This window comes from Trichoderma harzianum (assembly GCF_003025095.1).
Source record: "Trichoderma harzianum CBS 226.95 unplaced genomic scaffold M431scaffold_2, whole genome shotgun sequence".
In the NCBI taxonomy this organism is placed as follows: Eukaryota; Fungi; Ascomycota; class Sordariomycetes; order Hypocreales; family Hypocreaceae; genus Trichoderma; species Trichoderma harzianum.
Genome location: NW_020209250.1, coordinates 2,914,979 through 2,941,472, shown reverse-complemented (window position 1 = coordinate 2,941,472; position 26,494 = coordinate 2,914,979). Strand labels below are relative to the sequence as shown.

Genomic DNA, 26,494 nt, shown 5'->3' with positions numbered 1-26,494 from the left:
GCTCGTGCAAATTTTGCACGTTTACATGAAATACGAAATTCTAATGTCCCAAATTCTCCAAAAGCAAAGAAAGCAAATATGCGCCAGAAAACCAGTCGTGATGGGTTTACAGGCCCCTCCAAAACAATCCACGACTCTTGACCTTGTTGGCCTCGGCATTCCTCTCTCGCCGGTTTGGATGAGTCCTCTCCCAGACTTCATCATCCATGTAAGCGACGATGGCGGCATCGATATCATAACCGGCCTGCTCCATATACAACAGAGCGTAATCATAGTCGGCAACTTTGCAAAGTGTCATGAAGCGCCGGATTTTTCCCTTTCTCAGCTCCTCTTCCTCGCCCTCGACCGGCCGAGGCGACAGGCTGACGCCGCCCTTGTAAAACTCGCCGGGAATCAAGATCGTCTTTCGGCCGACTAGCAGGTGATCACTTGTGAGGTTGTTTCGCCGTCGCAACGCCGCGGGTGGCACGCCATACCGCAGCGACAGCGACTGGACAGTGTCGTGGTCATGGTCCAGGAAATGGAGGGTGTCGTCTAGGGCGGCTTTCTCATCGAACTCGGGCGTGCTGCTTTTGTTGCTCTTGGCTGGTGGCGCATCATCTACGGATTTGTACGGTGGCGGGGGAGCAGAAGCCGGGATGGATCTGGACCCCAAACTTGGGACCGAGGTGTACAGAGGAGGATCCCGAAGGCCTTGAGGTAACGGCGAGGGCGTGCTTGATACTTGGCAGAATGGACAGTAGGATGCAAAGCGCGGATAGCTCTAAAAGAAGATTGCGCGGATTAGCAACAGATTTCAAGGGAGTGGTATAAACGCTGCATCATGTAGATAAGAAGAGCTTCAAGTTGTGGCTAACCTGTATACACTTTGCGCAGATAACTCGGGAACAGCACTCTACTCTCCGGTCTTGCGGGAAAGATGCGGCGTCTTGCGAATATGGAGGCGACGAGGCAAGGCTGCCTGTGCAGGTACTGCAGTATTCCATGATATTCCTACTATACCCAGTAGTTGCGAGATGTACAGAAGCAGAGGTTGGAACTGGAACTGGAGGTAGAAATAGAACTGAGGTTTGTCCTCGTGACGGGCATGAGAGAGGCACGAACTTCGGTCTTGTGGTTTTAGTTTATCTCAAGACACACTGCCCTGCTATCTACTAACCTAGGCTGAATAACATAGAGTGCTTAGTAGGTTGTATTAATAGGCAGTTTAATCGCCGCTTTTGGATTACATACTCGAGTTGGCTGTGGGAGAGACAACATGGGGGGCCAATCACGTCATGGCAGATGACAAGCTGCTTGTTCTGGTTGTTTGTCGCCACATGGGGGGAGATGCTAATGGAAAAGGCGCCAGAGCTGGAGTGTTTGATTCTCATTAGCGGGAGAATATCGAGATTGGACTGTTTTGTTACTGTAATGAATGCGTCTGTGGCTAAACTGAGCTGCTGAGCTACCTCGCACTTTACAGGTTACCCGGGACCTGTCAAAATTGTCAAAATTGTTAATATGGATTGGATCCAGAGATAAATTGCGGAGCCGCCTGGCGCGCGTCTATTTGGTGCTCCGGTTTGGTACTTGGTCAACGCGCCGATAGCTTGGTAGCTTTTGTTCTTTTTCTTCCATTTTCATTTCCACGAACTCTCGAATTGGAATTGCATGTAGTGACTGCTCTGTTCCTCTATGCACGCCTTTGGTCTTCATACATACCTATCACTTGCCTCTATACCGCAGAATTTGGGTCGATCAATTCGTTATATCATCACAGTCTTCAAAGTCAACCGAGGCGATGAATAAACCAAAGCTGGCCTTCGGGCTCAACCTGACGAAAAAGCCTGGCGCATCCAAGCCGCTGCCTTCGAGATCGAAACCCATGTTTGGTAACCACGACGATGATTCAGACGATGAAGGAACTACCAAAGTCTCCAATATTGAAGAAATTGGAGGCGATTTGGACGATTTCACATCTGTTCCAGCTCAAGCACCGTCAGACTCAACGAGGGGACCCAAATCAAAAAAGGGTCTCATAAATGAACCACCAAAGCTAAAATCAAAACCTCAAACAAGTACAATGTTTGGCGATCTCTCCAGCACACTCGCCTCGCGCAAAAACGCCGAGGCAGCCACCGAACTGGACGCCAGCGTCTACGAGTACGACTCCATATACGATTCCATGAAGCCACAGAAGAACAAGTCCAAGGAAGATGAAGAACGAAAACCAAAATACATGAAGAACTTGATGCGCGCGGCCGACGTGCGGAAACGAGACCAGCTGATTGCTGAGGAAAAGAAGATTGCGCGGGAGCGCGAAGCCGAGGGAGACGAGTTCGCAGACAAGGAGAAGTTTGTGACGGAGGCATATAAGAAACAGCAAGAGGAGAATAAGAAATTAGAGGAAGAGGAGCGCAGGAAAGAAGAGGAGGAGGCGAAGAAGAATGAGGGCACTGGCATGGCGTCTTTCTACCGGAAGCTGCTGGACAAGGAGCAGGAGAGACATGCAGAGACGGTTCGGGCCGCGGAAGAAATGGCCAAGAGAGGTCCTACAGAGGCAGATGGAGAGGGTGGAGGAGAGGCCGATGATGATAAGGAAAAAGAATACGCCAAGGCGGCGCAGGAGCTCAATGAAAAGGGCGCTTCCATCTCCGTCAACGAAGACGGCCAAGTCGTCGATAAGCGACAATTGCTCAAGGGCGGCCTCAACGTCGGCGCAAAGAAGCAAGTAGAGGCGCAGCGAGAAGCCGAACGACCGGTGGAGCGGGAGCGTCGGGAAATCACAGGGCAGCAGCTCGGCCGGAAGCAGGCCATGAGGGAGCGGCAGTCGCGGATGCTGGCGGAACAGCTGGAGGCGTCGCTGAAGCGCACGCGGGAGGCGGAGGAGACGAAGAGGGAGGAGACGGAAAGGGCGGCCAAGACGCGCAAGACGGAGGGGGAGATTATGGGGGCCAAGGAGAGGTATCTGGCGAGAAAGAGGGCGGCGGAGGAGGAGAAGAAGAAGGCTGCTGCTGGGGCTGCGGCGGAGTGATGGCGCGGATGATGATGTATATATACGCACTTACATATAGATACCCAAAACGGAATGTAATGAATGATACACGAGTTGCAAGGCAGTTAATTGTTTCAAGAGGTAGAGTGGATGATCCATTGTATATGCTCTATGTCCCGTCCCGAGATTCCGCGCCGTGGCACCCAAGACCACTCTAATTTGAAGAAATAGTAATACAAAAACTCATCAGAGGGAGACTCAAAGGCCAATGCAGTGAGACCTTTTTGTAGTTTTCCCAATTCATGATTCCTCCAGCCCCATTCGTCCGTCTGAACCGTTTCATACAGCACATCTCTTTGGCCAAGTCTTTTTGCTCGTTCGTTTATGATCCAAGCTCGGATTTTATGCTTTTGCTCCCCCGCCGCTTCTTCCAATCATTTCTCATTCTCTTTATTATTATCGAATCTTTAGTTGTTTCCCTGCTCCTGTCGTATCCTGTTGATGTACGCCGCGTTGACCTGGTTCCAGGCGGCCATGTACTTCTCCATGCAAGACGTCATGCAGGTCTGTTCGCTGCTGGAGAGCGAGCTGCCGGGCTTGGGGACGCACTTTTCGAAGCAGTTTTCTTGGAGTTTCTATATATAGGTAAAAAAAAAAAGAAACAATATTGTCAGTTTTTCTTCTTATTGCCCGAAATCACCATAGGAAGATAGGTGGGGGATTTTGCGTACTTCTATGAGGACTCGGGCGTTGGCGAGGTTCGCTTCCGCGAGGACCTGCTTCATGACGGATTGCTTGATGGAGGATGAGTCGGACATTTTGGGATTGGGGTTTGCGAGGAGGTTTGGGTGATATGTTTTGGAGAGGATTGGTTGACTTGGAAGATTTTGGAGATGTGAGGATCTGGAGTAGTTGCAAAGTTGCTGTGGCTGAGTGTGGCGTTGGGGAGCTAGTGGAGAGGCGGTGCGGCTGAATAGGTCGAGTTCAAGTTGTAAAGTCGAGGTGAAAATTCCAATTAAGATGATTTGACAAAGAACAGATCTTTATTGAATCTTCGTCTATATGTATTACATTTACTGTAACGTATATAACGTCCTTTCTTTCTCAATTCCTTTGTGGTAATTCTATAATGAACACTTGCTCATTTTCAAGTAATACCCCAAGCTAGAGCATGTTGATGATGCGTGTTATTGTACCTATTTGACTTCTGTCACGCAATTTCTGGAACCAAAAAAAATACAAACACTTAATTCTTCTGAGCACTGAGTTGATGCATTGCACCCAGATGGCTGAATGCGTTTTCGGTTGTCTTGTCTGCATTGTGATATTGACCTTGTGAGCTATGGCATATGGCATCTGACATGTGACTACCTGCCTAGATGGAACTGTGATTCCTGGTCGAATCGCAGCAGAACGCATGCTCTAAAACACCTGCCCATGAAACTGCATGTCGCAAAACTGGTAGACAAGTAATATTTATTCAATTAAAACTATAGTTATGGATCACATACCAGTATTCGAGAGCTCGTGCCTCAAACAACGTCCTGAGACAGCACAGTGTATAATGCCCCACTACAGGCATACAAGTCGTCTCCGTCAAGTACCGATACTCGATGTGTGACTTGGTATTAGAGCCAAATTTTCCACAGCGTTGATATTGCAGGCTCAAAAGTTGCCAATTGATACAGTGTCTAGATACTGGAGATATCAAGGAGTATGAAATAGTAATATAAGGGGGAATGAGCGCTATAACATCTGCGCATATCAGACAAAATATACCTACAGGTACCAAAGCACCCGGCGCAGCTCCAGCAGGTGCTAGTAGGGGCGGATACCTCCGGGCCTCCACAGTCTAGCTCTTTGAGGAATAGCACTGTGTCGCGGGCTTAACACGAATTGTGGCCTTTCGGAACCTCCCATGTGAACCGCATCACTGGCCGGTGCTTGTTGCTTGTTATTCCCAAAAACACCAAAAACTCCGGACGACGAGAGAGGCGGTATCAGATCCCGTGCCGATCTCCAAGTGACCTCGCCGACTGCCCGACCATTGGATCAATCTACGTCACAATCGCGCCAAGATGCGGCTCTCCTCGCTGTCGGCCGTGCTCGCCACGGCGTTTGCGTGGACTGCAGCGGCCCAGGACGACTTTAGAAGCATAACGGTTGGTTTGATCTCGGACATGGATTGCGCAGGAATTGCTATGTGCTAACGACCCGCGCGCAGCTCAAGACGCACACTCTCGAACAAGTCAGTCGCAAATCGATGCAGAGGAAAGGGGGGAGGAGAGTGGACAAATGTGAACAATGAGGAAGCTGACTGGCATTCTAATGTTTTTAGCCCTACCTGGACTCTGACATGCAGAGCCGATGGTTCGATTTTGGCGGTGATACAATCATTAGAACAGACTCGTACGTTCCATGCCCAGTGCACTCACTCTATGCGACCCAATAGCTCAACCATGCTACAGATATATCCGCCTCACCTCCGATCGACCTTCGCAAAACGGTTGGCTCTTTTCACGAGTACCCCTCACAGCGACCAACTGGGAAATTGAGGTCGAGTTCAAGATCCATGGCAAGAACCAACTGTATGGCGATGGCTTTGCCATGTGGATCACCAAGCAACGAGGCCAACTCGGACCCGTCTTTGGTCACGCCGACAAGTTCGAGGGCCTGGGCGTTTTCGTCGACACGTACAAGAACAACCGCCCCGGCGTCGTCTTCCCCTATGTCATGGCCATGTTTGGAGACGGACAAAAGTCTTACGACAAGAACAACGACGGCAAGGAGACGGAGCTGGCTGGTTGCTCGGCCAGAGGTCTCCGCCACTCGAGCATCCCCACCAAGATGCGATTGACCTACTTCCAGGACAAGAGCCTCAAGCTCGAGCTCCAGTACAAGACCGTGGGCGACTGGTTGGTGTGCTTCGAGGTCGACAACCCCCCTGCGATCCCCAACATTGCCTACCTGGGCTTCAGCGCCGAGACCGGCGAGTTGAGCGACCACCACGATATCATCTCCATCTCTGCCAAGAACCTGTACAGCAGCCCAACTGCCAGTGGCCCCGGCAAGGCGAACACGAGGAACCAGTTCAAGGCCAAGAACGACACAAGCGGCGGAAGCTGGACCTGGTTCTTTACCAAGATCTTTTTGTTTTTCCTCGTGGTAGGCGGCGGATATGCGGGCTTCACCGCGTACAGGTCGAGGACCAAGAGCCACAGATTCTAGACAGGGCCACTGTTTTTGAACCTGTAGACGTGGGGGAGGAGGGAGATGTTGGACTCACCCGGGAAACTGACGCAGGCAGAGGGAAGGGATTATATAATTTAAACGGTCGATGGATAGGCGGGAAGACGTCGTTGCCACATAAAAAGCATGCTAGTGTTGGATGCCGGCCATGTCTGCTGTCAGGGATTTACTTTGTGCTGGGAGTTGGGTCATTTTGTGATACATTGCTTGACCGGCACGGGGTGGTGGGATTTATCATGATGGCACGGAAATAAAGTAAGGAGGCGGAGGAAATTGATTGATGGGTAAGAGCGCATTCTTAGCAACGAAATAACGGCTTTACTGGTCCAATCTTCTTTTCATTTCTGACGATTAATGATGTGTTGAACATGTTGATTGAGCAAGAGGGGGCTTGACGAAAGCAATATAGCTGTCCCAAAGCGTCTGAGTTCCGAAATATGGATATTGTAAAAGCTACAGGGTAGATTTGCTGCAAGCAATCCGTCGTTCTCCGGAGCTAAGAAGCACCACATTTCTGGACAATTCAGAGTTTTGACGGCGTCACCAAGAAGGATCGCCAATTAAGCAAGCGAGTGCGAGTCAAGAATGAGGGGAAAAGAAAGTCTGAGCTAGGTGCAGCTAAACAATTTGGTTACACCACTGGAATTGGAACAGGGTGTCGTGCATTGCTGTGTATGTGGTCTCGTCACCTTGTCACCGGTTCATGCACTGAGCTGTCTTGGCTATTTTCTCCTGTTTCTTATTCATCCACTTGAGACTGATAGTTAGCTTCCTGGCTCCAACGCATGTCCTTGTCAGAATTATGCGTTTCCACTGAATCACCCCGGGCATTGTTTCACTGGGCATGGGATTTGCCCGGATTTCGCGAATGCATGTGTAGCTGAATCTGACTTCCCCCGCAAAGTGTGGCGGCTTAGCTCGTGTGATTTACATCAACGGCTGGTTCGGTGAGGGAGGGATCGTCTGTGTTGCTTTCGGGACATGGTTGCGCTGCCGGGAGATGAGGAAACCTTGAAAATAAAACAAACTAGAGAGAGAAAGACGAAGAATAACACATAGATCGATCCAACATCCGAGAATAGGCATTATTCGATATCTATTTGTCGAATCGATAGTAGCCTCCGAACCAGATCTCGCTCATGGGCATCATCATCTTGCATCATTAGTTCGGCTAGAGAACGAGTCCAAGTTACACCTAGCGTCATCATACATCTACGATCGCTTATTCAGCGATTGTTCGGTCCAGGGAGAAAGAAACAGGGCGATACACATGCAAGCAGCTACGGTCACTCAGTGGAAGCTTCATTAATGTCAATTGAATGCTTCCAAAGAGATTCAATCGGACATTTGATCCTCAAAAAAGCCCGACGACATCATTAAGCGTTCTCGGCAACGAAATTTGAAGTGTTTCAGCTATTCGATTGCCCCCCGAGGACTGCCGTGGGGCCCAGCGAATTGGTAGCTGATTGCTTGGCTTTGGGGACTTCGTATTGAGTCGGGAGCAGCGCATGGTCTGAGCACTGGACTTGACTTGATCGGAGGAACTTTGCTGAAGAGCCCAAGCAGAGCAGAGCAAAAGAGAGAACAGACGAAAAGGGATTGAGGGTTAAGCTCGGGGACTCGGCTGCAACCATTCAATTCAGTTCGAAGGGAGGGCAAAGCGTCCAACAGAAGAAGCAAGTAGAAGCAGCAGCAGAAAGCAGCCCGACGAAAAAGCAAAAAAAAAACTGCCGAAGCGAACAGCAAGGGACAATTGGACCAAATCTCGCCAAACCGATTTCGCAGCATTGCAACCGATCCAGGCAGCCGAGTGCCGCTCTGCCGCATCAATCTTGTTGTTGTTGCCCGCCTCAGTTGCTGGGAAACAGCAGCTCAGCTCGAGCTCAAAGGCGGTACGTGCGCAGAGGAGCAAGTTCGGCCAGCTTGTCCAGTCGCATTCTGGTGATTTGCCCTCCAAAGCTCCATTGCATCAGACTCGACGACTACCTACGCAGCCCATTGACGCCCTGCTCCGCCAATTGCCGGCCCATCAGATCCAATTCTCTGCATTTCAATCCCGATTCCCTGCTCCAGCCAAATTGAACCTTGATCGGTACTTGCCTGCACAGACGCCAAAGCGCAGCACTCAACTGAACTGCTCTCAACTGCCTCGGCCCCTGAAGCAGCCACCAAGCAGCACCTTCTCCCCCGCCTAAATAGCACCATAAGCCAGCGCCCCAGGCTCTCCAGTTCTCCAGCCCGCCATCCTTCCAACGACGACACGCTACAAACTCCCCCAACTTTTCCCCCAGCGTGCTCCATCTTTTGCAATTGATACGAGGTACCTCCTAAGCTCAGCAGGTACTCACTCGTCACTCAGCTTAGATCGGCGCGAACGGAACGGAACCAAACCAAACCAGCTGCTCAGTTGAATCGAATTGAATCGAATCGAGCGCTTCCCCTCAACCCAATTGCTCGCTCTCCCCACGCCCTGTTTGCGGCCTGGTCTCACTATATTTTTTTTTTACACTTGTCTCAACCCCCCCGCGGCCATTGACCACTTCGAGCCTTATGCCTTCCTTCGGCTCATTCCTCAAGAAGAAGCGGACAAAGGAGGGCAGCTCTGACCCCTCAGCCAAAGCCAGCACCAGCACCAGTAACGGCAATAGCTTGAGCACTGCCAACCCCACCAGCCCCGTCGCACCCACGCCGGGCTCGAGGCACTTGGATTCGACACAGCCGCGAGTGACGCCCGGGTCGAGTACGAGTGCCACTGCAGGTCCAACTACAGCGACTGGCGCAGCTTCTACAGGCGACAGCAATCACTTCCCAGGTGCTCTAGGCACAGGTCCAGCGCCAGCTCCAGGCCCAGGCTCAAGCACCGTCGCCGTCTCGCCTGGCTCCATCTCGCCGTCCGCATCCACTCCCATTCCCGCCTCCGCACCCGCGTCCTCCACGCCAGCTCCTGCGCCGGGCTCGACTCTGACCTCGACAACTTCGTCTCTGCCAGCCTCAGATCAACAACAAGCGTCAACTTCCGCTCCCGCACCTGCCGCTGCCGCCGCGCGAGACCCGGCCACGGCCGCTCCTCCCACCGCTGCTCCTGACCCGGACCGCCAGCCAGCCATGAATCACGTCAACGTTCAGCCGCCTCACTCGTACGCGCCGGGCCACGACTCGCAGAACCTCCCCAGCATCAGCAACCTCATCAATTCGCCCCAGAATGACGGCTCGACCAACGGCTACCCCCCCTCGCCGTATCAGAACTCCGCTGCCGTAGGCTCCCAGATGGCCGACCAAAACGCCCAGCTGCAGCAACAGCAGCTCCTACAGCAGCAACAACAGCAGCAGCATTTGTCGTCGGAAATGCAGCTCGATCCTCCTCATCAGCAACAGCAACAGCAGCCGCAACAACAACAGCAGCAGCAGCCACCCCAACCCCAACCCCAGCAGCAGCAGCAACAACCCCAGCAGCATCACCAGATCCACCATGGCCACAGCGTATCGCTATCCCAGCCCCGCGTCACCAAGGGCAAGTATTCGCTCGGCGATTTTGAGATCCTGAGAACGCTCGGCACCGGTAGCTTCGGGCGCGTTCACCTGGTCCAGTCCAAGCACAACCAGCGCTTCTATGCCGTCAAAGTGCTCAAGAAGGCGCAGGTGGTCAAGATGAAGCAGGTCGAGCACACAAACGACGAGCGCCGCATGCTCAGCGACGTCAAGCACCCGTTCCTCATCACCCTGTGGGGTACCTTTCAGGACTGGAAGAATCTCTACATGGTCATGGACTTTGTCGAGGGCGGCGAGCTGTTTTCGCTGCTAAGAAAATCCGGGGTATGAAGATCCACCCCTGTCCACTGTTTTGCATGAGTGTTTTTTCTTCCTTTGTGTCAACTGTCTGCTTGGTTTGACTATGAGCTCTTTTTTGGCTAACTTGATGGGAAATTCCCCAATTACAGCGGTTTCCTAACCCGGTCGCTAAATTCTACGCTGCCGAGGCTACGTTGGCATTGGAATACCTGCATTCTAAAAACATCATCTACCGCGATTTGAAGCCCGAAAACTTGCTGCTGGATCGGCACGGACACCTGAAAATCACCGACTTTGGCTTCGCGAAGCGGGTGCCGGACAAGACATGGACGCTCTGCGGAACACCAGATTATTTGGCTCCTGAAGTAGTCTCTAACAAGGGCTACAACAAGTCTGTAGACTGGTAAGTCATTGTAACCTGGCGCTTGGATGGACGAAACTGATTGTGCCTGCCTAGGTGGTCCCTCGGAATTTTGATATACGAGATGCTTTGTGGATACACGCCGTTCTGGGACAGCGGTTCTCCCATGCGCATATACGAAAACATCCTCAAGGGCAAGGTCAAGTACCCGGCGTATATAAACCCGGATGCCCAGAACCTGCTCGAGCGGTTGATCACGGCAGACTTGACCAAGAGACTGGGCAATCTGTTTGGAGGCTCACAAGACGTCAGGAACCATCCGTGGTTTGCAGAAGTCACGTGGGACCGGTTGGCGCGCAAAGACATTGATGCTCCGTATACGCCGCCAGTCAAGGCTGGAGCCGGCGATGCCAGCCAGTTTGACCGATACCCCGAGGACCCTGAAAAGTACGGGGGTCCGGGCGGTCATGATGAGTGAGTGGTGCTCCTTTTTCCTTCTTCCATACATGTATTTGGAACGTTTGTGTGGCTAACAAGTTGGGTGTTTTTGCAGGTACGGCAATCTGTTTACTGAATTCTAAGGGATCAACATTCAATATCCAGGCATACACGAAAACGTTGACGACTTGATGAAGTGCGGCGATGGATGCGTGACCCAGGGGGAAAACAAAAGAGCAATGTCTGCTCTTTGACTGTTTTGTTTTTGGATGTAAAAGATGCGGGTTGATGGGCCATTTTAGTTGCGTCTCGATGATGGGCTCTGCATAGGAGATGGGTTTTCTTCTCTCTTTGGAAAGGGCGGTTTGATCGGTCTTGGGGGGCTCGTTTCGACCTGGAGTCTGTGTTGGAAAACGTGTATTCGGGGGAGGGAGGAGCTGTGTTTTGATGCTGCAACGCCAAAAACCGTCTCGCCCGGTAGCCAATTATACGACACACCTGTATATCCAGCTTTTCTTTTTCTTCTTGCTCTTCCTCTTCCTGTTTCTTGTTCTTTTTTTCATTCCTTTTCTTTTTTTGGGCTACGAGTGGGCGGGAAGAGGGGGTGAATGGGAGACACATTGTATACTTGGCCTGTCTCGGGGGTGAGAGTTGTCGCTGTCGAAGGAGCTGAGCCTGGGAGGGCGTACGTTCAATTGCTTGTGCTCCTCATTATACCTTGGTACTAGTAATACTACATACCTACTACTATACTTATCTATGATGGTGTGTTACCTGAGCATCTAGTAATAGCATGGAATAGGATTACTGTCACGCTTATGGTATACATGTCAAAAAGGTTAATGGTGGCCTCGAAATATCATAGACATGATGGAGTCTGACGCGTGCATACCATTCCAGGTAATGGAGCACACGTATATCCATGCTGTTGATAGTACAATGCATGCAGAGATTTTCCATGGGTCTGGGGCATTACATGACCGATTGGCTGCATTTGGCTATAGAATGACAGAGAACCCCCGGGAAAAAAGGAGCACGGAACGGAAAAGCTGAGGTGGTGCTGTTGATCGTGTGGCCTCGATGCTGATGCTCCGAGATGGCGGAGAAAGGCGGTGGAATAGATTAAAAGTCAGTGCTCCGTAATACCGAGTTGCATTCTGTAGCTTACTCGGCAATAGGTGAGTTGATGTTCAATGCACGTTGTTTTACCCTCCCCCTGTGCGGAGCCGCTAGGGGTGCTGCAGGTGGTGACATTGAGTGAGTGATCAATGCTCCAGTTCCAGCGGTCTACAGATGACTCCGTCGTGCTGTTGATTCCATGTTGTCTTAGTGTACAGTATCGCTCCATCTCCATCTCCATGTCTGCCACTTTCTCTCTATTTTTACAGGGGGGTTTGCTGGCCACTGAATTCGACTCGGTTCGCTGACGTGGGGTTCTTTTATGTGCCCGTTTATGATAATTGAGATTTCCCCCCCTGCTTGCATATTTTTTTTTTTTAGGGTAGCACGTCTTATGTGGATGCATGGAGGCTTTTCGGGGTGACCTTTTGCTTGCGTGGTTGCTGCTGCAGCCGAAGTCGCGAGGCTGGGGGGGGGGGGGGGGTTTGCCCGAAACAGTTTCTGGTCGTTTGTCTCTTTTCCTTCTTCTTCTTTCTTACTCTTCTTACCGTCTCTTTTTAACCTATTTTGATCGGTTACTTTGTATGGCTTGATTCCCCTTTAATCCTGCCCTGGGAAAGTGGGGAATTGATTCTGGGAATTATTCCACACTACATGATACTTTGATGGGGATTTTTAATTCTTTGTTATTTATTTCTTCGTTGTTGCATTGGGAGTGATTGATGAATCGGCTTGACTGTCCATTTGTCATTCTATAAGCGTGCGGCTGCTTCTTATTCGTTAGCGGAAGCGGCATAGCGAGCGTGACCTCCATTGTGTTTGGGCGGAGGCCTCGGCGATATAGCGCAGTTTGAACCCATCACGACAATTGCCCGCCATCACCATCTCGCGACGTTGGAATCTACCTGCCATTTACTCTAAGATTCGCTCGAGGTTTACGGCAAGGACTTTGCAAAGGGGGCCTTTTGAGGAGGCGATTGCGCGATTACCCGTTTTTGAAGGGCGTTGAAAAGCTGGGGGGCCCAAGATGGACGAGTACATGTTCAAGTTCTTTGTGGATGAGTGTCGCGTGGTAGAGGAGAAGACGAGCTATGTGGAGATTTTCAACTACACTGTGAGTATCTGAGAGGTCCATTTGGCTGTTTCCGAGGGGAGATGGCTTTTTTAGGGGGAATGAGGCGGTTGAGCTGATGCCGATGATAGGATCCGTTTTACAATTCGGTAGAGGAGCATCCGCTGCCCATGTCGGAGTTTGAGAACTTTCTGAATCGAAGGGTGAGTGCAGTGGCGGGTGCCGTCTTTTCTTTTATCCGATTGAGAGGCATTGATGGAGATGAAGATGCAGATGAGATGAGATGAAGATGAAGATGAGACGAAGTGAGATGGGATGAAGTTGAAGTGGATGGGATGGGATGGAAGCTTTGGGCGCTTGACAGTCACAGTGTGAGGCTGACATGAACATTTTACGATCAGGGCGCCTTTGAGCCGCCGCAGAAGATGCGCGAGGGCACAAAACTCTTGAGCGGCATTCGACTCATGTGAGTTTTTCTTTTTCTTTTTCTTCTTGATGTCTGATTGATTTGTTTATTCGCTTTTCAATATTTGAATTTGACCCTCCCCCTGCAGTCATGCCGACGCACTTTAACACTTGGACAAAGCACAAGATGCTAACGTTTGCACACCCAGTATCCAAAAAGATGCTCAGCACAAAGACACATTCATGCCAAGGATCATCTCCTTACCAAAGGACAAGTACATGACCATGGCCAGGACGCTCAAACTGCCATTCCGCGCCATAGAATCATCGTCTGTGGTCGGGCCCTTCTTTTGGTGCTCGTATGACCAGGACGATGAAGACCCGCATCTTCGTATGTGAAATATCCTTATGAACCATGAATAGTGACGGTAAAATGCCATTTATTTTCTTGTTCTAACCTCAGAAATACAGACATTGTACATCGCAAGTCAGATGTGCGCAAAAAGGGCAGAACCCGCGGCTGGGAAATGATTCTGTCTTACTCCTTCAGAACCGGCATCACCACGGGCTTCATCAAGGGCACGCCCAGCTCCGACATTGTCCAAGCGCTCAAACACCTGCGCGGGTGCTACAGCCAGGTCGGCCACCCGATGCTTCTCTCCACCATCATCCTCTCCCACGACCTCTCGCCCGCCAACGACGAGAAGCAGCGTGATGCGCGCGACTGGCTGCGCCGCCTGGAGAACGCAGTCAGCATGCGTGACGAAGTCGACACCGAGGAGCAGTACTTCCAGGACGGCATCCTTTCCGTGGACGGGCTGAACCGCGACTTGGTCGAGTGCCACAGCCACGTCATGTGGAAGCGGCCCCAGGCGTATTTCATGCTGGTTAGGGAGATGGAGCTGTGCATGGAACGCTTCAAGGTTTCCTGGCTGGATTGGAAGAAGGACTTCTTGAGCGATGAGGAGATTGCGCATAGGAAGACGATTGATCAGCTGCATAGGAGCATTCTTGCGCGGCTGGAGTTTTACAAGGTCAAGCTTAAGGGGCTGGAGAATTATATCCACACTACGCTGGAGAGGTTGAAGGTCCAGCGAGAAGCAGTAAGTTTTTTTTCTCTACTGGCATTCTTTTACTTTTCCTATACTAATCATGTCCTTCTTTTCTCTACTAGCTGTACAACATCATCTCTCAGCGAGAGGCCCGACTCAACCTCGAAATCGCCGGAGAGCAGCGCCGCATCGCACACGCAAGCAAGCGCGACAGCACCGCCATGAAGACAATCTCCCTCATGGGCGCCCTCTTCCTTCCCGGCACGTACCTCGCCTCCGTCTTCAGCATGACGTTTTTCAACTTCCAATCCGGCGCCGACCCGGTCATCTCCAACTGGCTCTGGGTCTACTTCATCATCACCATACCCCTGACCGTAATCATCGTCGGCTTCTGGCTGTGGTATGATCGACGCAGGGAAGCTCGTTACGCGAAGGAGGATAAGGAGCTTGATGGCGATATTGAGCAGATGGAGGCTCATATATTGAATTCTTTGCGTAAGAGGACGATGAGTAAAACGCATACTTGGAACAGTCGGAACAAAACGCTCAATTCTCCGTAGAGCGGTGATGATTACGGCATGACGACGGGGTTTCTTCTTTGGCGCTTTCTTCATGGAATGATGAAACGGTAACGATATTTATTTTCTTACGAATTTTACGAATGGCGGGCATATATTCTTTTGCTTGTTTCGGCGTGGATATACTACTCAGTTTCAGGGGGGTGGGCGAACATACGGCGGCAGATTGTGAACAAAGCTGTGGGTTGGCTTCATAGTTGGCAGAAAGGTAATACGTAAATAGCATAGCAAGCAACGATGCAAAATTGCAATAAACTTAATATATATATTATTGACACCACCAAAGTTTCCCCTAAAACAAGAACAACACTGGAGGCGGTATTTGAACGCTGGAGAGAAAAAAAAATAGGAATAGACATGAGATCTATGGTTCTAGGATATTAGAAGAAAAATATATATACTCCACCAAACCTAAGATGTATTAAGCACCACAGCTCCATGACAATGCGGTAATAAGGCATGTCATTCATACCCAAGATAGACCGATGGAACGTTAGATGGTGGTCAAGAGAAATTATGGAAAAAGAACAACAACAAGAGGCTTCTGAAATCAAATGCGGATATGGCTATCGCCACCACCACCTCCGAACCATCTCCTTATGTCGGTCCCGCTGTCATTGTTGTTGCTCCCACTGCCGGTGTTGGCTGGCTCGGCATCGTTTCCTCCCATCCACTTGGGTTTCTTGATGCCCTGTCCGAGATCTTGGAACCACTGCGGTGTCTCGAATGAGTCGACCGTATTCTTCATGCGATGTCCAAGGATCGTGAAGATGTTGTCATCCTCGGGCGGTTCGTCGGTGAAGCGGGGCTGTGTCTGGCCGAGTCTACGGTTGTTGCTGACAGGGGATCGCAGTGGTGATCTCGATGGCGTGGCAGCCGAATCTTGGATGGCGGGAATGGAGAGAATAGGAGCTGCCCGACTCGAAGCCCCATTGGCTGCGGCGCCGCTGCGTCGTTGGGTTGAGCCCCCTAATTCTCTAGCGATGAGATCACGGCCCTCGCGCCAATTACCAGTGCCGTAGCCCGTAGGATTATCTTCCTCGTCCTCGATAATGTCCACTCCTGTAAATATCCGCTTGACTTTGCCGTACAGTCCGAAAGTGGCAGCCAGGACAGGCACCACGAGGGCGATGGGGAAGAGATTGTCGAACCATTTCCCCAATGGAGTAACATCGACATACTGTCCAAGGAAGTTGTAGAAGATGGTCTTCTGGTAGACTTCGGCGGACAAGAAGGTGAGGAAATTGTATGAGAGCGGGACACTGAGCTTAGCCACTTGCCCTGCGAACCAGAACGCTGCTTCGTGTCCGGTGTTTCGCCTGACAAGAGCTCGTCCGCGCCATACCTTGATCCCGGTCATGGACGAGAGAGCTGCAGCGCACATGTAGCAAATCCAGAAAGCGGAAATGACCTGCCCCGCGAATCCGACCTGGGCCTTGTCGCCAACCCAGTGATGGATCACGCTGACACGAATGATGGACAGCTTAGGGAAGGCGAACTTGACAATTTCCGACCAGACAATGCAGGCAGACGCTAGAGCCAACAGCCCACCAAAGGCCATTCGAGTATAAGGAAGGACGTAATAATAGCAAACGAATCGAGAATACGGTGTGAGTATCTTTACCCGGTCCCAAAATTCGGCATGGGGGGAAACATTGCCAAAATCAAGTTTCTGGGAGGCGACCGAGTCCAGGATCGTTTGAAGGTTGGCAGCCTCTTGCACCAATCGATTCCACTCCCCAACATATTGCGATCGTGAGTGCCGTGCTCGTACGAGTTTTCGTGTCAAGTCGGCCAAATACTTTTCGGTAATGACATGCGGGACTGCTTGCGCAGGTGCCGTTGAGTCGAGAAGCCCTGATCGAGGCTGTGACTCGGGAATATTGGCAATCTCCTGAAGCTCTTCAATCCAATCCTGAAAGGCCGCGGCACTTCCGGTTTTCCGGCGGCCGAGCTCTGAAACCTGCTGCTCAACCTCCTCGACACCGGTGAGAGAGTCCTCCATCTTCTCATACACCCTAGGCGCCTGTATCTGTAATCGCCGTAGCCTGCCGCTAATGCTTCCGCTTCGGAGTAGGTGTCTTGGTATAGCAACAAGTCCGTGGCCCATAAGGTAGATGGCAAGAATGAGACCCCAACAGTAAGAAAGAGCCATGATGAGCGCTTTGAGAGCTTCAAAGGAGAACTCGTAGGAGGCGAATATGTAAACCAGGCCGATGATGCCGGCTCCCAGAATCATGGCATAGAATTGCGCGTTGGCTCGGAGAGAGTACATAAACTTGTCATAGGGCTCCCGGTAGCCAGTGTCGGAGTATTCGGCAAGGATGGGGAGGATGAACCTGCAAGAGATGAGTTAGAAACAGCGACAAGCATACGATCGAGTCTAGAATCTAGAGTCTCTCTCCTTACCATGTCAAGCAGAATGTCAACCAATATGTGATCCGCCACAGCACCAGGACCACGCGCTGAGGCAACCAGATGCCCCGCGAAGCCACATCGTCGGTGATGGCGCTCGAAGCAAGATCTATCGGAACCAGGAGAACGAGAATCGACGGTAGCCACAGGGCGAAGAAGATGGGGACGACGTAGAAGGCCGGCGTGGTTCGGAGAGGGAGGTAGTGGCGCAAGATGAGGAGGACTGCTAGCGACACCAGCAGCAGAGCGAAGGACGAGAAGACAAAAGAGCCAACTGGCGTTGGACTGCTCGCGATCTCAGGCATGGCGAAGAGGGGGTTCAGGGGTGAACGCCATATGCGCTCTCGTATGAAGGATGCTGCAAGACAAAGACGGCGACGCAGCTGCAGGGCGGTTCGACGCTGGAAGAAGCTTTGCTGCAAGGCACGTAAGACAATCAAGAAGCCGGCGCAGTGTTGGGTGGTTTTGTATGGACAAGTCCGGATTATGTCCACACAAGTTACGGGATGCTTTGGATGGGTTTCGCAGACCCACCAGGTGACTTGACTTTAGCATGCGTGACGTAACAAAAGGACGGTACTCAGGTACCTAGGTGCTGTACCTGGCGCTGGTTTCTGCCTTGGATATGAGGCACCAACGCAGCAGCAGCTGCAGCAGCTTAATTGAATCGCGTTACAAGGATGCTTGCAGACGCGCTCTGCTTTTAGTGCCAAAGGTCCGAATTGCAGCTGACCAGCCTCGTTGCGACAAACACGGCCTCATTCCTTTCTTTTCCTCTTTTCCTTTTTTGATTGGATGATTAGAGAGGCTCTCTATCTCTACAATCATATTTCTTCTGCGTAGTTCATCTACCTCACTGGACCTTTGAAACCTAGCGCCTCTTCTCTTCTTTTTTGACCATGGCTGGTCTTCCTGACCTCGAAGAGTGTAAGGGTCCATCTTGCTCTCAGCAAAACCTCTCTTTCTAACTTTTGCGAAACAGGGCTCCAAGATGCCAACGAGGCGCTCAATATCAGCCTCGTGGCGCCGTTGAAATCGGGCCTCAAGACCATTGCGGCGTTCAACCCAAAGTTCACGTATCCCATCTTTGGCGACGACGAGAAAATATTTGGTTACAAGGACCTGAAGATCCACCTGCGATATCGTGCCAATGATATGCGCCCGCACCTGCGGGTTGCCTATAGCAAAAAGTTCAAGCCCGTTGGCGAGCAAGAGCCCACCGATATTGTGGAAATTCTGGAAGAGGGAGGCCATCTGCCAAAAGGTTTGCGCTACTCGACGTTGGGATACTCTACCTTTAACCAGCAGTTGCTAACCTTAGTGTAGTTGCTTTCGTTAAGGGGTCAGACTTCGACAGCAGCTCGCAACAACTTGGCGATAACTGGTCTCCTCCTGGAACACTGCACGATACGTTCGAGGGTCCCGATGGCCAGTATGAGATCTGGAAAGGAAGTCTTGTCGACCCTGCCGTGAGACAGTTGAACAGCCGAATTCAAATCCTGGTTCCCTTATTCATCGAAGGAGGCAGCTACATTGGCTATGATCCAGAGTCGGACTCGACAGAGTTGGATTTATCAGACGCTGATCGATGGACCTTCTTCTTCCTCTATCGCAAGCAAAAGTCCGCTGATGACGCGGAAAAGAGCTCTTACACCTTTGCAGGTTACGCCACAGTTTACCGCTTCTTTTACTTCCCACCACTACCGACACCGCCAACCTCCCCAGCGGATACTTGGGAGCTACCCACTGGTGATATGGACCTGTCTCAGCTTCCGTGCAGAACGAGGCTCTCGCAGTTTATCATTCTCCCACCATTTCAGGGCAAGGGAAGTGGCGCGCGTCTATACAACACCGTCTTCAAGTACTACCACGACCACCCTCAGACACACGAGTTCACAGTTGAGAATCCCAATGAAGCTTTTGACGACTTGCGAGACAACTGTGACCTGGCTTTTTTGCGAAGCATGCCCGAATTCAGAGAGCTTCGCCTTGATACCAAGGTGACTGTCCCTAAATCAGGACCCCTGCCCCGACTTATCGCTGGAGGAGATGATCTCGAGAAGATTCGGCTGCAGGCCAAGATTGCGCCCCGACAGTTTTCCCGAGTTCTAGAAATGCACTTGATGTCTCAGCTTCCAAAATCAGTTCGTCCAACCATGTCACTGGACGACTATGTTCCGTCTCCTACAGCGGCGGACAAGCATAAAGAAAAGCTGTGGCAGCTCATTGTTAAGCAGCGATTATATCGCCATAACAAAGAAGTCCTTTCCCAGATAGATGTTGGCGAAAGGATCGAGAAACTGTCAGAAACGCTAGGAAGCGTTGAGTTAGAGTATGCTAGGATATTGGCAGCCCATGATCGTGCCATGAAGCATTCGACCTCATCGAATGGAAAGCGGAAACCGAGTGAGGCTTTGGCCGAGGCAACGTCCAGCAAGAAGGCCAGAGTGGAGGACGCGTGAAAGGGAAGACTGCGGCATATCAAGATTGAGCTTGATAGCAGACGGTTGACAAGGTAAATTAATAGCAGGCGTTGGGGGAAAATCTTGATACGATGCTTTAGGAGAAAAACAATGACTCTATGTATTCTATTGTATAACTGGGCAACCCGAGCAAGCAAGACATGCTAAATGCTCCCTCTTCATTAAAACAATCATTAAATGGAAAAACACCTGTACCTCCTCAGACCAAATACCTACTCATCGTAGTGTTGATGAACGTCATTCCTGGGGGCTACTGCAGCAACCTGAATGTTCTTACCAAGCTGGCTGGCAACCAAGCTGGCCTCCCGCACGGCCTTGGAAATGGTTCCACGCACACGCTCCTCTTCCAGTACGAGAACGCCGCTGACGGTGCAGCCTCCAGGGGTGCACACCTTCTCGCGGAGAAGAGCCGGGTGCTCTCCGCTCTGAATAAGACCAGTCGTTCCTCGCATGGTCTGAGTTGCCATCCTAGTTGCTTCGGCACGGGGGAGACCCATGGCGACGGCTCCCTCAATGGCAGCCTCAAGGAACAGAGAGTAAAACGCAGGCCCGGAGCCGCAGAGGGCCGTTGAAGCGTTCATGTAGCGGGCAGGCAGGTAGACGACATCGCCGACGCGCTTGAAGATCCAGGTGACCAGCAGCTCCGTCTCCAGGGGCAGGGGGGGCTCGGTAGCGCTGATGACGGTCATGGACTCTCTGATGAGGGCGGCCGTGTTGCACATGGCCCGGACGATCCTGCAGCGGCCGTCCTCCTCGGGGTCCTTTGACGGGACGGCGCCGTGCAGGGCGATTTCCAGCTGCTCGACGGTGATTCCCGCGCAGACGCTGATGAGGAGCTTGCCGTGCAGGGCCTTTGCCATTCCCGGGGCGCCGAGGATCTCCTTGACCATGAAGGGCTTGCAGGTCAGCAGGATGACCTGGGACTGCTGGACGGCGGCGAGGTTGTCGTTGCGGACGACCTTGAGGATGGACGAGTGCTCCCACAGCGCGCTCTTGACCTTTTTCGCGGTTTCTGGGGTCCGCACGCAGGCGATGAAGCGAGACGGCAGAGAGCGAGGGACTTCCTCTGAGGGCGTGGAGGCGCCAGATTGTAGTGGCTTGGGGCCTTGCATCTCGACCAGGGAGGTGAGGATGCCGTTGAGGATGGCAATTCCCATGGTGCCTATAAAGAAAAATGCATCTCGTATGAGCCCAGGAAAATGGTCAAACGATGCCTTGAAGCGATGATGCGAGGCTTCAATTTTTATTTCTTTTTCTTAAGACTTACCGCAGCCCAAGACCGCCATGGTCAGGTCCTGAGGCGGCTGGGGCATGCTGTGATGCGTGAGAGCCAGCATGTTGGACATTTTGTCTGTTTGGTTTTGGGTTTGGTTTTGGTCTTCCAGGAGTAAGAGTTTACTAGCACTAGCGGTGACAGGTGGCCGAAAGAAAAAGAACAACGAAAAGAAGGGTCGCGAGAGAAGAGAAAGAGTCCTGGTCACCCAAGTCGTTGCCAGGGTGGCAGGTTTATTTTTTTAAATGGAAAAAAAGGGATGAGAGAAAAACTGGTCAAGTTAGATTTTATTTCACATCTCAAGATGGTCCAAGTTTAAATAAGAAAAAACGACGAGCGAGAGCCCATCCCGAAAACAGTGCCATTTTGGCCCCCTCCCCCCTTTTTAAACGGTTGTCTCCGTAACGATTGCTGCCCAGCGGGATCGTCAAAATGGGACAAATAGGAAGCAGAAAAAAAAAAGGGAACAAGGATCTTTCTTGGTGTGTGTGTGTGAACACGGCGGCCTACGGAAGTGTTGGGCTCCCTGGATTTGGCTGACCGACTCAGTTGAGCTGAATGGGAGGGAGGGCATGAATTAATGGCTCAGCCGACGATGTTTCATCGCTGCGAAGCTCACGCCTGAGCTTTTTGCCCCGGACTTTTTCGCCCTCGCCGCCACTAGGATGGGCGATGATTGACGGGCACTACTGTACTACTAATCTTGATGCTATGGAGAGTCGATAATACTGATCGATTATGGAGTTTATACTATTATTATTATTACAAGACAGAATGGAACGAACGTGTGTCTGTTTTCAAGAATTTATTTCAGGACTTTTACTTCGAGCACGGACTGCCTATTATGGGCGCCACATGTGGCTAGTACCGTGCACCCACTGTAAGCTACAGGTAGACCAGGATGAAGTCGCTGTGCTCTGCTGGAGAATAATACAAGCACTTGAAGCAATGCCATTATTTTCTCTGTTCGCCTCTTTTTTGTCCGTGACTATTGGGTTAAGCAGGTCTCCTTTACTGAGTGAGGTAAAGACCCGGCGCTAAGTTACTTGAAGATGAGTTCAGAACTTCTCGCCAAAGTACGTACAAGGGGTGTTGGTGGTGATATATTACATGATGGAAATGTACAGGTGTTGTTAATGCCGGGCTTCAAGTCAGCTAAATTACCTTCAAATAAGTCTTTATCAAACAATGTTGGCAACCGTTTCAGCGGGAGCTTTCTTCTGCTCCTCCAAGTTACCCGCCAATCCTCTTTCACCACTCTCTGACTCTCTCCATCTTCTCATCATCTCAGAATCTCTCACCTTCTGCAGCTCGTCTGCAGCCATATCAACAAGCTCATGGGGACGTTTTCCGGAGTAGCACACGTAGATCGCCACTATACCCGACACCACGAGTCCAAGACAGATACCCTTGAATATCCAGGACGCCAGAAAGCCGAAAAGTATCGCGAGTGGCCCAAAGACTGCGGCGAGTAAGATTGAGAATGGAGCGAGAGCCCGTATGATTGCAGCGCGGAGAGGATACGTGTTGGATGGCGATGAAGAACGCGGCTCTGGTGAGAAGCTGGCTCTGATTGTCGACGTGTGGTTCCCCTTCATCGTCAGAGACAAAAGCGCATTATCTCCGTGTCCTTGATCATTAAGCAATATATCGAACTTTGCCACATCTTCCGCTTCCTGTGTCGACCATACTAGTCTGAGTGGAACAGTCGCATACTCTTGGTGAATCTGCCAGAAGAGTAAGAGTGCATCTGCCTCTGGGAAATATGGCAAGTTCGCGCCATCCGTGTCACCCGCTCGTGCGGTCGCAGATACTTCCTCCGTGTGTCCGTTGCCCTCAGCCGATGCATGGCGGAATATCTCTATAGGCTTTTCCAACCCCGAGACGGCAAGGGTGCGGCTGGAGATGTTGAGCTGATAGTCAAGCGCAAAGCCCTGTCGGGAACCATCGGGCACCTCTGCGTATTTCCTGTAATGATGACAAGGTTAGCTTTTTGGTCTTCATTCGCCTCATTTGCATGTCCTTACCAGTATACTCGACGCAGTATCTTGCCACCGAGGAGCGTCTTGGTTGCGTAGTCGGCGCCGTTGTTAATGTCTTGTCCACCGGAAGGGAAGGGAAGAAGTGCCCAGAGCAGGGCCAGAAGCAACCAAGCACTGAGGATCGACAAGAACAGCCGCCAGACGATACGGCACAATTTCCAGGGGCCCATCATGATGTGTGAAAGGGCTCTGCCGTCTGCTGAGTGGCGAGATTGTATAACTCGCACACGGGGCGATTGACTTCAGGGACAATTTCACGATGTTGAGAAAATACTTGAGCAAGAACCTTCTTACAGGTTTGATGCTTGTATCATATGAATAACATTATTTCTTTTCGCCTCAGATATTGTCGTGCGGAGAGTCGAGGATTTAATCATAAGATAGTATCCAGGCAGAAGCCGGGCGGCTGAAGCATTATATTGTCGGCGGCTTAGCAAGCATCTCGTATCAGGGTTATTTCTGGCCGAGTTAATAGGGCGGGTTCTAGTTACTTTCCGGGTGCGCAAACATGATAAATCGCACTATGCACAGCCACACCTCATCTTGAACATCATTTCCGATCACTTGTATGCAAAGTATGGAGCACATTAGGCTCGCGTGTGTTTGAGCTCAGGGGCTTCCCGGCATGGCTGAACCGTTGGAAACGTCAGTCCCAGCTGCGACTTCGGGCCCATCGCCTAGATCGGGGGCCATGCAGCGTCCCGGCTCTTTCCCGTGGGTTGCATGGCATTGCGGGCAAATTAAAAGCTCCAGTCCAGTCCAGTCCAGTCCAGTCCAGGCCAGTCGAATAATAGCCCCGGAGTGGCACAGCACAATAGCATCAATATAGAGCATCAAAGCCCGGAGCAGTGATACGGAGCACGACCTGCAAGCCGATCCAGACTAGCGCTGTGGCTGGCTCACTCACCGAGGACCCGGGTTTAGCTGGACAAGCCACACTGAGGCGCACCCTGGACTCCATCTCTCAGCCTTGCGCTCGCACTGCAGCAATTCAATTCAGACTCGACAAAGCCGTGCCCAAATCCTGCAGACGGAGGATTCACTCGGAAAATGGCGGATCCTTTCGAGGTCCGCATGCGCTTCAGCTCACAGCTGCAGCATCTCAACGCATCCGTTGCTTCGGCGCAAAAAGCAGCCCAATATGCGCTCAAATACAAGGACATGGATGAGGACCTGCACTCATGTATCCTGGAGCAAGTAGAGCGGGTGAGTTTGAGTTGGTGGTGATGAACTTTGACGAGTTTTAATTCTGCCTTTTCCCTTTCAACGCTGACCATGTATCACATAAAAGAATAACATGAATACACGTGCCAATATCATGTATTTTATTGAGCACTTCCTCGACTTGGCTCAGCGGGATGGCCACTCGGATTATATCCGCATGATGCAGCGTGATATCATCAGAGTTGTCGATGCTGTGGCCCCCGATGATGGCTCTGGAGCCGCCAATGTCAAAGTTGTCCGCAAGGCATGTGCATTCCTCTTCTCAGCAACCATCCTTTTGTCTTTTTGATGCCCTCGACTAACTCTGCGTCAACAGGTTTTGATAGGCCTTCAGAACAAGGGCTTTCTGGAAGACCAAGCGGTCACGCAGATTGAGGACGTCATCAAGGAACGCGGTACTAATGATGACGATTTGGGCCTTGCATCTCCCAACAGCGACGTTGACATGACAGACGCTCCTGCTTCCGAGTCAAAATCTCGGCGGCGACCCGCGACCCATGGCTTGGATAAGCGTCAAGTAGAGCAGCGGATCGAGGAGGATCGAGAACGACATAAGCGCGAGCGCGAGAGGATCTGGGCTGTCCCCAAGGGAGAGGACGCCGAGATGAACAAACTGTGGGAGGAAACGAGCGACTTTGGCGATGACGACGACCGCCTGCTGACCGAAGAGGGTGACGATTTCACCAAGGAGATGGAGATACAGCAGTGTCATCACCAACCACCGACGAATGGCAACGGCCATTGAATTTTTGTCCTGTTAGTTGGCTACTGCATTGGGCGGCGTTGTGTGTTTCAGTGTACACATTGAGGTTATGAAAATTATATGCATGGAGTTGAGAGATACCCCAGAGAATTTCTGTACTATTCATGGACCTGGGAAAATACATTTGCAATTGGGAAACAGGCCTCCGCAAACACTGAGAATGGTTTTGGCCCATATCATGCAAAGGGAAAATAGAAAAAAGAATTCTCTTCTTTGAATATATAATACACAATATTTTGTTGTACATGTACCTCGACCATCTATCGTGTCATAAAGATCATGCAAATATCCTCCCGATATTTTCTTTGCTTTTTCGTTTCCTTTACTCCATCACGACCACCGCACCAAGCTCCTTCATGGTAGCAATGATCTTCTCTGCGTCCTCCTTGGGCACGTTCTCCTTCATCATCTTGGGCGCGCTCTCAACAAACTTCTTGCTGTCGACCAGACTCAGGCCCAGCATACCCTTGACCTCCTTGATGATCTTGGCCTTGGCGGTGGCATCGATTGACTGCAGCTTCAGTGTGAAGAGAGTCTTCTCGGCGGGGGCAGCAGGGGCCTCCTCGGCTTCCTCAGCAGCAGCAGCGGGGGCGGCAGCGGCAGGGGCAGCAGCGAAGCCACCGATGGGCATGTCGGGAATGTTCAGCGTGCTCTATTAAAAAAATCCCATGTTAGTCGAGTGTTTGGTGGCATGACAGACTTTGGTCAGCCACTTGTGTGCTTTGCTAGTCATTTACTTTTAGGCTTGAGACGAGATCGGCAGTCTCCAGCAGCGTGAGCTTGCTGATCTGGTCGACAATGTCGGCAATCTTGGGGTTTACGGCGGCGGCTTCGGTTGAGTTGTACCGTCTCGTTGTGCATGACACTCGGAGCATTTGTGCGGAGGATCGGGGAGAGGCGGCTGATCGCAACTGGCGAGCGCAGCTGCGCGCAGCGAACCGACACGGAGTGGCCATTGCTATGGTTTGGGAGGAATCGGCGGCGGTGGGCAATTCGCAATTGACGATTTCGTGGGGTTAATCACTCGAACCGCTTTGGCTGTCGTGCGATGGCCTGTCATGAAGTTTTTCGAAAGCTTCAAGTTTGCTGGTCTGGGTGGGCTCTGATTGGTCCGGAAATTCGTAGCCCCGAGTGCCCCTCCTTCCCGCACCCTTGTTCCCGACTAGGAAAAAAAAAAGTTGGCGGGTGCTCTCATATCCATCGATAAGAAAAAAAAAAAAAGTTTAGAAACGCGACAGCAGCATAGAGGAGAGG

General features: G+C 51.4%; 13 protein-coding genes across 13 annotated transcripts; 6 read left to right on the top strand and 7 right to left on the bottom strand.

The window, feature by feature from the left end:
* Positions 1-106: 106 nt before the first annotated feature.
* Positions 107-986, bottom strand: M431DRAFT_491113 (hypothetical protein; the record flags this gene model as incomplete). Its single annotated transcript, XM_024916873.1, has 2 exons — positions 107-723; positions 866-986. 2 exons carry the CDS (start codon positions 984-986, stop codon positions 107-109), a joined length of 738 nt encoding a protein of 245 aa, XP_024779196.1.
* Positions 987-1,630: 644 nt separating this feature from the next.
* Positions 1,631-3,100, top strand: M431DRAFT_504449 (hypothetical protein). Its single transcript, XM_024918475.1, has one exon. The coding sequence runs from the start codon at positions 1,784-1,786 to the stop codon at positions 3,014-3,016; it is 1,233 nt and encodes a 410-aa protein (XP_024779195.1). The 5' UTR covers positions 1,631-1,783; the 3' UTR covers positions 3,017-3,100.
* Positions 3,101-3,444: 344 nt separating this feature from the next.
* On the bottom strand, positions 3,445-3,795 carry M431DRAFT_2112 (hypothetical protein; the record flags this gene model as incomplete). Its single annotated transcript, XM_024913451.1, has 2 exons — positions 3,445-3,612; positions 3,709-3,795. 2 exons carry the CDS (start codon positions 3,793-3,795, stop codon positions 3,445-3,447), a joined length of 255 nt encoding a protein of 84 aa, XP_024779194.1.
* Positions 3,796-5,055: 1,260 nt separating this feature from the next.
* Positions 5,056-6,205, top strand: M431DRAFT_2111 (hypothetical protein; the record flags this gene model as incomplete). The annotated part of the gene is made up of 4 exons (XM_024913449.1): positions 5,056-5,139; positions 5,202-5,225; positions 5,316-5,386; positions 5,446-6,205. 4 exons carry the CDS (start codon positions 5,056-5,058, stop codon positions 6,203-6,205), a joined length of 939 nt encoding a protein of 312 aa, XP_024779193.1.
* Positions 6,206-9,331: 3,126 nt separating this feature from the next.
* M431DRAFT_75753 (hypothetical protein) lies at positions 9,332-10,957 on the top strand (the record flags this gene model as incomplete). The annotated part of the gene is made up of 5 exons (XM_024922385.1): positions 9,332-9,481; positions 9,530-10,039; positions 10,165-10,418; positions 10,473-10,850; positions 10,930-10,957. 5 exons carry the CDS (start codon positions 9,332-9,334, stop codon positions 10,955-10,957), a joined length of 1,320 nt encoding a protein of 439 aa, XP_024779192.1.
* On the bottom strand, positions 10,891-11,824 carry M431DRAFT_305463 (hypothetical protein). The gene has a single exon (XM_024914183.1). It carries the CDS (start codon positions 11,433-11,435, stop codon positions 10,962-10,964), a length of 474 nt encoding a protein of 157 aa, XP_024779191.1. The 5' UTR covers positions 11,436-11,824; the 3' UTR covers positions 10,891-10,961.
* Positions 11,825-12,960: 1,136 nt separating this feature from the next.
* M431DRAFT_75595 (hypothetical protein) lies at positions 12,961-15,022 on the top strand (the record flags this gene model as incomplete). The annotated part of the gene is made up of 6 exons (XM_024922359.1): positions 12,961-13,047; positions 13,137-13,208; positions 13,407-13,471; positions 13,620-13,801; positions 13,882-14,513; positions 14,606-15,022. 6 exons carry the CDS (start codon positions 12,961-12,963, stop codon positions 15,020-15,022), a joined length of 1,455 nt encoding a protein of 484 aa, XP_024779190.1.
* A 568-nt stretch (positions 15,023-15,590) lies between these two features.
* On the bottom strand, positions 15,591-17,760 carry M431DRAFT_491107 (hypothetical protein; the record flags this gene model as incomplete). Its single annotated transcript, XM_024916872.1, has 2 exons — positions 15,591-17,379; positions 17,450-17,760. The coding sequence occupies 2 exons, from the start codon at positions 17,758-17,760 to the stop codon at positions 15,591-15,593; spliced, it is 2,100 nt and encodes a 699-aa protein (XP_024779189.1).
* Positions 17,761-18,354: 594 nt separating this feature from the next.
* M431DRAFT_75654 (hypothetical protein) lies at positions 18,355-19,917 on the top strand (the record flags this gene model as incomplete). The annotated part of the gene is made up of 3 exons (XM_024922369.1): positions 18,355-18,382; positions 18,438-18,719; positions 18,782-19,917. 3 exons carry the CDS (start codon positions 18,355-18,357, stop codon positions 19,915-19,917), a joined length of 1,446 nt encoding a protein of 481 aa, XP_024779188.1.
* Positions 19,918-20,150: 233 nt separating this feature from the next.
* On the bottom strand, positions 20,151-21,251 carry M431DRAFT_74824 (hypothetical protein; the record flags this gene model as incomplete). Its single annotated transcript, XM_024922271.1, has 2 exons — positions 20,151-21,100; positions 21,206-21,251. The coding sequence occupies 2 exons, from the start codon at positions 21,249-21,251 to the stop codon at positions 20,151-20,153; spliced, it is 996 nt and encodes a 331-aa protein (XP_024779187.1).
* Positions 21,252-22,392: 1,141 nt separating this feature from the next.
* Positions 22,393-23,426, bottom strand: M431DRAFT_74171 (hypothetical protein; the record flags this gene model as incomplete). The annotated part of the gene is made up of 2 exons (XM_024922202.1): positions 22,393-23,179; positions 23,239-23,426. The coding sequence occupies 2 exons, from the start codon at positions 23,424-23,426 to the stop codon at positions 22,393-22,395; spliced, it is 975 nt and encodes a 324-aa protein (XP_024779186.1).
* An 877-nt stretch (positions 23,427-24,303) lies between these two features.
* On the top strand, positions 24,304-25,222 carry M431DRAFT_491103 (hypothetical protein; the record flags this gene model as incomplete). The annotated part of the gene is made up of 3 exons (XM_024916871.1): positions 24,304-24,459; positions 24,545-24,721; positions 24,794-25,222. 3 exons carry the CDS (start codon positions 24,304-24,306, stop codon positions 25,220-25,222), a joined length of 762 nt encoding a protein of 253 aa, XP_024779185.1.
* Positions 25,223-25,562: 340 nt separating this feature from the next.
* Positions 25,563-26,196, bottom strand: M431DRAFT_74321 (hypothetical protein; the record flags this gene model as incomplete). The annotated part of the gene is made up of 2 exons (XM_024922212.1): positions 25,563-25,892; positions 25,978-26,196. 2 exons carry the CDS (start codon positions 26,194-26,196, stop codon positions 25,563-25,565), a joined length of 549 nt encoding a protein of 182 aa, XP_024779184.1.
* Between the last annotated feature and the right edge of the window lie 298 nt (positions 26,197-26,494).